Source organism: Amblyomma mixtum, chromosome 4 (assembly GCF_055824585.1).
Source record: "Amblyomma mixtum isolate Tamu chromosome 4, ASM5582458v1, whole genome shotgun sequence".
Classification (NCBI taxonomy): Eukaryota; Metazoa; Arthropoda; class Arachnida; order Ixodida; family Ixodidae; genus Amblyomma; species Amblyomma mixtum.
This window is the reverse complement of record NC_143015.1, coordinates 48,124,035-48,133,855: the sequence shown is the minus strand read 5'-3', so window position 1 is coordinate 48,133,855 and position 9,821 is coordinate 48,124,035. Positions and strand designations below refer to the sequence as shown.

General features: G+C 43.7%; 1 protein-coding gene across 1 annotated transcript; it reads right to left on the bottom strand.

The window, feature by feature from the left end:
• Positions 1 to 2,534: 2,534 nt before the first annotated feature.
• On the bottom strand, positions 2,535 to 3,682 carry LOC149346436 (uncharacterized). Its single transcript, XM_089541330.1, has one exon. It carries the CDS (start codon positions 3,680 to 3,682, stop codon positions 2,543 to 2,545), a length of 1,140 nt encoding a protein of 379 aa, XP_089397456.1. The 3' UTR covers positions 2,535 to 2,542.
• Between the last annotated feature and the right edge of the window lie 6,139 nt (positions 3,683 to 9,821).

Below are 9,821 nucleotides of genomic sequence, written 5' to 3'. Positions count from 1 at the left end.
GCGCAAACCAGAAGAACTTTTTTGGAAATTGTAATCGGCAGACACAAACCTAGCAGCCCGTTTCTGGACGCGCTCCAGCTCCTCAATATTCAGTTTTGTATGCGGGTCCCAAACCGCGCAAGCATACTCAAGTATCGGACGTACAGTAGACATGTATAATGTCTCCTTCAGCGTAAGGGGAGCGTCCTTAAAGTTACGTCTGAGAAAGCTTAATGTGCGGCTGGCTTTAGCAGATATGTAATTTACGTGTGTATTCCATGATAGGTCAGTAGAAAAAAAGACTCCCAAGTACTTATAAGTTGAAACTGTGGATAATTCAGTGCTACCAAGGAAATAGTCTGTTTGGAAGAATTGTTTCTTGTTTGTAAACCGGACCAAATTGCATTTGGAGATATTTAGCGCCATTTTCCAGTTGTTGCACCAAGAGAATACAGAGTTGAGGTCATGCTGTAGTGAAATTGCATCTGCTTCAGAAGAAATGTTGCGGTAGATACAACAGTCATCAGCATAAAGTCTGATTATACCTGAAATGTTACTAGTGAGGTCATTTATAAAAATGAGAAAAAGAAGAGGGCCCAAAACCGACCCCTGCGGAACACCTGAAGTTACACCCACACTTTCCGAGCTTACACCGTCGATAACCACGCACTGTTTCCTTTCCGCAAGATACGCTTCAATCCAGGATAAGAGTGAGGTAGGAATATTTAATTCTGAAAGCTTCTGTAGCAATAGGTTGTGAGCAACTAAATCGAACGCTTTTCAAAAATCTAAAAATATACAATCTACCTGACCGGCAGAGTTTAAGGAAACAGAAATGTCATGTGTGAAATCCACGAGCTGTGTTTCACATGAGAAGCCGGACCTAAATCCATGTTGTGTCGGACAGAAAAAACTATTGTTTTGTAGATGGCTAATTAACTTAGTATAAATGACATGTTCCAGTGTTTTGCACGACACGCTCGTCAGCGATATGGGCCTATAGTTACATGTTTTAGTTTTGTCACCACTCTTATGAATCGGAACGACATTGGCACTTCTCCAGTCAAGGGGTAAAGAAGAATTCTCTAACGATTTCTGAAATAATGCAACTAGATACGGGGCAACCGAAGCCGCACAATTTGTCGAAACGTAATTGGAAATGTTGTCAGGCCCTGGTGCTGATGTAAATTTAATTTTCTGTAATAAAAGCATGATCCCCCGTTCAGAAATTTCTAGGTCATTCATTCTGGTCAGGGTGCTGGAAGATTGAAAGTCAGTATGTATATTAATGGGATCGGAAAACACCGATTGGAAATAAAGATTGAAACTTCTCGCTTTACATTTTGAATCCCTTCCAAAATCAGTTTCGTCTAGTATATCAGGCGCAGAGACCCTGCTGTTTCTCTTATTTTTAACATATTTCCAGACTGCCTTCGGGTTTGTCTTTAGTTGTTGGCCTAGTGTGCTGAAGTATGCCCTTTTTGCTTTACGGATTTCTTTCGATAAGTTGTTAGTTTGCTTTTTCATCTCGGAGTACAAAGTTAGTGCGGGCGTATCACAATATCTGCGAAACAGCCGTTTCCGCCGGTTGATCATTGCCCGCAACTGTCTATTCATCCAATGCATATCGTCACGACGCTTGGCTGAAATCAAGCGGGATGGGATGAAAGTCTGCGTCAGTGACAAAATTTTAGTTTTAAACAAGTTCCAGAAGGAATCGATATCCAGAGATGGCCGATGTGAAAGAAACTCAGGAAAAAATGCGTCGAGTTCCCGTGATAGCGAAGCATAATCCCCTTTTTCATAAAAATACACTTTGCGTGGTCGGGTGTAGTGGGTCTTCATAGCATTACAGGATACTTTTGCTAAAACTACATCGTGGTCGCTTATGCCTGGCAGCGTTATGACAGACGAGACTAGGCTAGGGTCATTGCAGAAAAACAAGTCTAATACATTAGCACTGGTAAGGCCGATTCTGGTAGGGGTTTGAACAAGCTGGAATAATGAGTGAGCACCAATTACTTCACGGAAAGCGGTATACAAGAGCGATGCAGTGCGAATTACTGGTTTAAAAGAAGACCATTCTACGCAGGGCATATTAAAATCACCGGCAAGGATAATATGTGTTGCGTCTAAGGCTAATAATGTGTTGCTAAGTTCAAAAAATGGCTGTGCGCAGGTTGAACCGGGCGTCCTATAAAAAGAGCCAATTGCGAAAGAAGTACCATCGCCCAGCTGTACCTTGCACCAGACAGCTTCACAGGAATCGTTTTCTAGGTTAACAGACACGCTTTTCAAACTGCTATGAACGAGGATGAACACACCACCACCGCGTACATTGCGATCCTTCCTATACGTGGTATAGGACGGAGGAAATATTTCACCATCGCTTATGTTGCTGTACAGCCATGACTCGGTTCCAATCACCACATGTGCGTTTGTCATTTGTAAGAGTGAGGAGAATTGGTCAGTTTTGTTTTTTTAGACTGCGACAATTAACAACAATACAGACAAGTTCATTTTTAATAGCAGTTTGTGGGCTAGCTAAAAGCCTCGGTGATGGCTATTGGTTTACGCAAGTGATATCGTCTGTTTCAATGTTGTACATATAGGTTTTGTTGTCCAGGTTTAGCTTATTAAACCGCAGTTTCAACTTTCCGCCGCGTGCCTTAGCAAACTGCATGAGCTTTTTTCTTTGTTGTCGTACTTTGGCCGAATAGTCCTCGCTTATCGCCCAGTCAGTATCTTTTAGTTTGGCAGCATTTGAAAGAACACGATTCTTCTCTTTAAAGGACAAGAATTTAACGATCAGGGGTCTGTGCTTGTCAGGCGCATATCTTCCTAGTCTGTGCGCTCTTTCAATAGCAGCGGCGTCAACGGAAAGCTTTAACTTTTCAGCGCAAAAAGAGATAATTTTAGTCTCAGACTGTTCCCACGATTCGGTTTCTTTGTCATGGATGCCGTAGAATATTAAGTTATTTCTTCGTGATTGGTTCTCCAGGTCATCGTGCGATGACTGGAGGGCCGTGCACGCAACAGCAAGTTTCTGGGAACTTTGGGATAATCTTTCTACTTCAGGCTTTAGCGGGAGCACCAGTGACACATTATCTTCAACGCTCTTGACTTTTTCTGCGAGTTTTGTTAGTTTTTTTTCGAGATTCTTTTGCTCAAGCCGAATGGAACGAAGTTCGTCCAATATTTCGGTCTGTTGCTGTTGTATCACTGGTATTGTCATGATAGTATCGTACATCTGCTTTTCCTGCTCAGCAGACAGAGGCCCAGGGTTTTGCTCTACGTCTCGCGCAAGCAAAAGCTTTCTTTTAAACAAACCTATGTATCCTGAACAGGTCGCGGACACATCGTACAGACGGCGTAAAAACATGCACACAGCAAAGTTGGGATCTGGCGTCGACTTCCTAAATGGTTTGCCATTAACAGAAAGGTAAGAGTAACAAACCTGAAGAAGAACAAGATGTAAGCGTCTGGCTGCCATGTCGGCGCCAGATCCCGGTGTGGCTGGGTACAACAGCTGCTTATGTAGGTCATGCTTGAGCTGAAGATTCCAGGGTTGCCAGTCGATGAAGCGTTCGAGCGCCGGTAGCGCTTTGAGGTCCCAAGGCGAAGCGTCACTCAAAAAAGCCAGGTCAGCAGGACAGACTTGCTCGGTAGAAGCGGCTCCATTCATTAGAAGGCACGTCGTCATCGCGGCAGGATCGAAAATCGCCATCATTTGCAGCATCTGAAGAAGAACAAGATGTAAGCGTCTGGCTGCCAAGTCGGCGCCAGATCCCCTGAAGACATGAAACTGTCATGAAAATAGCTGAAAGCTTTTATTCTTCGCCCAGGAAAAGGTTCCGTGCTTGCAAGGATGGCTATGGGCGAAATGGGTGAGTGCTGCTCGCTTAAAAGTCTGCAGAAGGACGTGAAAAAAACTTTGAAACTAAGCTTTGTCATTAGTTATGCGGTTCTCTCCTTCGCGTACTTTTAGTGTATTAAAGGAGAAATATCTTTGCGAAGTTACACAGAGGCTACTGCGTACCTGACGAATAAGGCTTTATGAGCGAAACATACATTATGTTTTCATGATTCATATCATGAACGAAACATCTGGCATCTAATGATTCTTGACACTAATGTCTACAAACACCTGCATAGTAAGTTGCATGTTTTGCTTTTCTGTACAATAAAGGCGGTCAAATTGCACGGTATCACGGGCATAATTTGCTACACGCAAGTGATTTGTGTAATTTTTTGTTCATTACAAAGCCCAAAGATATTATGAACAGAAGACTCGTTGAGTAGTATGCATTTCTCTATTCATTCTATTCTTTACTAATTGGCCGCTTAGCTGCACATGTAAGTGCTGCAGAAGGAATACGAATGTTTTTTGATGATAAGGAGCAAATTTTCATCGAGAGTATGAAGAAGATTGAACGAGGATGGCACAACAGACTTTACAGGAAATAAGCTTTAGTTTAAATGCCGTTACGATTGGCATATAAATAAGCAGGCCTATTGGGATGCCGATTCGGAATTCCTGTCAGAGCTCCGGCCCTCTTGCCTGTCTCCTGCGGGGCAGGATAGGTTGCACGGATGTTATTACTGCGTTTGCAGTATGCCTTAATTAGACAGGAACGCCGTTGCGTGCTTGTCGGAAGCCTGCACACCGCCGCGTCTTTTGCGTACCCTGCAGTAAATGCACCTTAGATAACCCACCCGTAAAAACGCATCTCCCACATACGAATCTCAACCACCACACAAGAACTCAGCTTCATCCTGTGAAAGACCTCACAAAACAGGAGAGCACAACTAAATCCAAATCAACGACACAATGGAAGGAGTTGAGTTTAAATGCGGAAAGAAAAACTAATGTCCCCAGTCGTGATATCTTGAATTACTCCCACACTGTTGTGCAGTGTATTCTGACACCTATCACATGGTGTGGGCCTGCCGCTCCAACCCCGCTATTCCCCCCTTCCCCAACCCAACCCGGGAGGACTGGGAGGCGACCCTGCTCGGCTGCCACGACTTACAGGCCCAACAAGCCTTAGTCGGGCGCGCCCGGGCGGCGGCAACCGCCACTGGGGTCCCATACTAGAGACCTCCGCCTAGTGTTTGTGAGGATCGGTCCCTTACGGGCTGATCCAAACATACCTCCTGTTCATTCGTAATAAATGTTTTTAACACCACGACCATCGCATGATCGTTTCCAGTTTTTTTAGGGGAACGACAAGAAAAATACTCTTCCACAGAACCACTCCCCTCAACTGATGTCGCTGTTCACAGCCGTTGTTGTAAGTCGTTCAAACAGCGCTAGATGAGAAAGTGTGTAAATTTCGGACAGCTAGAATATAACAAAAAAAAAATGGAGGAGACGAACATGCTCCGTCGTAAAGGCAGGACTCGAGAGCGTGTACGAAATAATGCCATTATAGTTTGCGCAATGGGTCATTTACTACTTCGTATTCATACATCATTTGTAGTCCTCATCCCACATCTAGAGCAGTAGTGCAGCGCTTAAGCAATGCGCCACTGCCGCGGATGGTGTCTGCTTCAAACACAGCCATCGTTGCGATCCAGGTTGACCTTCTAGAGCACTTATTGCGACGAGTCTTTAATTAAACTGCAACCTCCACGACCGGCAGTTTGCTCACAATCCGATGGGCAGGTTGCCAGCCGCCACTGTCCAGGTTGTGATTGCGTCAAAAGTCACCTGTCTTAGGTGACAAGTTTGCCTCCTGCTTTAATGGCTTTGTTTATATGGGGATATTTAGCTGATGCTGGCGCTGCTGCTGACGCCAACGACGGATTTTTTCCAGAACTGGACCCTTACCTCGATAGCATTAAATGGAAGGAGCCTTGCTAAAGCAAACGTTCATGACTAGTATACCGTAAATAGGCACATAGAATAAGCTTGCGACCATCAGCCTAACTTACTTGATAACATGCTTACCATCCTCAAAACAAATTTTGTCAATAATTCTGCGCACAGTATTTATTTCTTTATTCAATATACCCCTTAAGGTCCTCTAGTCGAGCGTACTACATTGAGGGGAAGGAAAGCACAAGACACAATACATATGCAAATAATGCATAAAAGTAGGAGAAATCACAAAATATTAAGCTTTCATTACCCAATAAAAACAGGAAGTGCATAGGAGAAGTAAGGTAATTGCTGGTGCTAAACAAAATAATACATTTGAAAGAAACAAGCGAGAGAAGCAATGAGCAATGTTAGACAGATATTTGTGTTAGGGGGTCCTGAGACTTCTCTAAGTTATTTTCAGTTGCGATGTGCCATGGCACGGTTATACCAGTCGACTACTGTACGAGGCATAAATGATTTCGCAAAAGAAGAAGTTAGGCATGAACTGCGTTTCACTTTGAACGGGCGATCCTGTGTAGAAAAAAGTTTCAGGGGATTGGAAGGAGTGGTGACGGAGAAAAACATGATGCCAAAGTTTATGGAGGACTGTCAGGCGTGCTTCTACACAGCGGCGATGTAATAAGTTATGAAGTTCGGCGCCCGCCTCTAGGGTGCCGTTGCTAGAATGAGGAAAATAAATAATCCTAAAACACGAATCTCCCACCTAGGTTTTGCAATGCCTCTAACTGACGAATAATGTATGCTTGTTCACAGTCGCACATAGTTGATGCTTGTTCAGTTTTAGTCCGTAGTAAGGTAATGTATGGTAGTTTTCTGTGGTGGCAAGGGGCTTGTTTGAGGTTACGTTTTAAAGGAGCAAAAGAGCGGTTAGCAGCTTCCATAATTCAGTTACTGTAGTAATTACTTGTTAAACAATACTTAAGATAACGTTGACGATATTTGTAGGCAGTATAAAGCTCAACCGGGCTATCAAGGAGAGTGCAAGATGTTTGCGATATGAATTGTGAGTGAAGAGACTAGTTGTGTTTTAGGAGACATTAAGGGCCAATAAACGCTTTGAACACCAGTTGGTAACATAATCAAGATAAGTTTGCAAAGTTTGACGGTCAGAGTCATTAGTGATGTTGGGATACATAACACAGTCATCTGCTAATAATCTGATACGCAAGCGGGTAACTCTTTCATGGTTACGAAAAGTAGAGGCCACAGCACGCTTCTCTGGGGAAAACCGGAGGAAACAGGTGAGCAAGAACAAAGATGATTATTGACAAAAATGAACTCGGATCGGCATGCAAGAAAAGCCTTAACCCTAGTAATAACGGCAGGATGCATGTTCAGGTGGGTTAGCTTGAACAAAAGTCTATGAGAGGGGACCCAGTAAAGTGCTTTACAAAAATGAATAAATAGCGCGTCGACTTGAATGCCTGCCTCTAGTAATGAATCCGTGAATGAATCCGGAAAGTTGAATGTCACATGAGTATCTCTTTCTAAACTAATGCTAATGCTTGAATTTAATGCCGTGATCCCCAAGATGGTCAGTAATGTTACTAGAAACAACGTGTTCAATGACCTTTGATATGAAGCTTGTTAAAAATATTGGACGATAGTATATAAGATTAGAGTGGTCACCACTGGTGTAAGATATGAATCTTCCTTGGTGTATCTTTCAGCTGGGGACAGACGTGGTTTCTGTTTACCAGTTGCGGATTATGGAGAAAGTTGCCGTAAGCCTCTTTTCTCTTACAATATTTTCCCGTTATTTATGACACGCCAAACTTGAATGTGCTATTAGGCCGTGCGACAAAGTTGATGTTCTTGATCATAATGCTGCCAGAACGAACACGCACTACTGGCTTACCAACCCCTCTATGTGGGGGGCTGCCCACACCCCCACTTCCACCCTAGACCCACTAAAAAAGCCAGCAGTTGCTTACCCTCGTCCGATCTCCTCGCTCCACCTTCACTCAATACTCGCCCACATAGCCCTGTAAAAAAATTCTCCCATGTGTGCGAACCCGCGGCTTAGAGTAAAAGATTTCATTGCAGTAAATGCATCAGGGTACTTTTCAAGGTAAATTCAAATGCCATCGCAGCCTTCCCCTTTTAGGATTCATACTCGTACTGTCAATTTTTTCCCGGAAAGAATGGGCGTAAAATTTGTGTCTAATCATACCAGTAAAAAACATAATTCATTATTCTCGTGGATGGACATGATATCAAAGCCTTCGCATTTTAATTCAGCCCTGCTAACTTGTTCCAAATCCGCGCTTTCACAGAATTTTTTTTTTCAGGGGACTTCTTCGCAACCAATTTTTTATTTTAGTATTCTCTACGTTAGAAGGACTATTTCAGGACTAAAATATTTCCTTGATCTATATGTGTAACGTGTGACCAAAAACTTTGCCTATTTGCTTGTCAAAATTATTCTTGTGTGTAGATCCCCGCGTCCACTATTTCATGCCCCAAATTATTATTCGGGATATTTTAGGAAGTATATAAAAATATAACAATAAAATGAATGCTGAGTACCTCTCACAGCGTGGTACTCGAGCACAAACGTCAAGTGACATATTTAATTTGCACAGCCGCCTCTGGCTTACAATCTGAGTCATAGGCGTTATTGAAAACTGTTCCGTTAGGAGATTGCCTGAAATGACGAGATGCGCAGGCGGTATAACAAAAGCGAAGCGCGGGAATCTATTTCGTTTAGCAGAATTGTTCTTTGGAAGACTTTTATTGACGTTGCGCGTGCTGTGGGTAATTTCGAATGACAATAACGGCGAGGCTTCATCGCTGAGGAAGTTGCGGCGAAGGGTCCTCTGAAAATACGAGGTCAATTCAGGAACTTAGTATTTACCAGCAAGCAGGCACTCGTGAGCTCTAAATACCTGATGAAAAGACCTTTACGCAAATCTTATGAATTGTAATATCAGAATCGCCTTTCTCCCAAGCTTCTCTCACACTCGAATTTAAGGTGATTTGCCTAGTATATGCCTTTAAACATAATAAATCATTGTCCTCTGTTATGTGCAAAGGCCCATAGTGGAAACCGCCTAAAGTCCTGAGTGCAGAAACAGATGTGTTCATGTTTGCTTACAGAACCTTCAGCGAGCGCCACTTGACTTCAGGCACATTTAGGACCGAGGCAACCAAATACGAAGTACCAAAAGCAGCTGTGTGAAACCACACTGCGTTTGATAGGGCCAAATTTTTTGTTGCGAAAAACACTACGCGAGTCGCCGAGCCATTTCGCGGAGCTGACGGAAGGCCATACTGCGCCTGCATGAAGAGCCGCGACGCCACATGGCACACAACTGGCGCGCCGCCGCCGTCCCTTGGCGGGTGACTCAGAGGTGCCGCCGCCGCGCTTGCCAGTTGCGCATGCGCTGCAGCATCGTATAGTTAGCATGCCGGGGCCGCCGCCGCGCGCTCTCCATCGCCTCTCGATCTACTCGTTGCTTTCGCAATCTTCCAGGCTGAACCAGAGCTAAATCACTGCCAATTTTTATGAAATGTTACCTCTCAGCGAAGCGATGAATAGGAAACATGAAAATTGGTACCCCCCATTGGATTTTTAATTGCGCGCAGAATGCTCTTTGCATCGTGAGTGCGTGCCACTTCGTGTGTTATAGAATGTCTTCAAAATCTTTTCACAGTGAGAACAGCGTATTGCACACAAAATACACCAGTAGCCGCTCCTTGATTATTTCAAAGTGATAAAGTATTCCTGAAATATAAAACACTTCTAAAATTTTAATTACAACGTAATTTGACATCACAAAAAAATGATTGCCTTTTACGGTTTATGGTTTAATGGGGGTTTAAGGTCCCAACACGACTTAGGCTATGAGGGAAGCCGTATTGAAGGGCTCCGGAAATTTCGACCACCTGGGTTTCTTTAACGCACACTGACATCGCACAGTACACAGGCCTCTAGAAATCCGCATCCATTCAA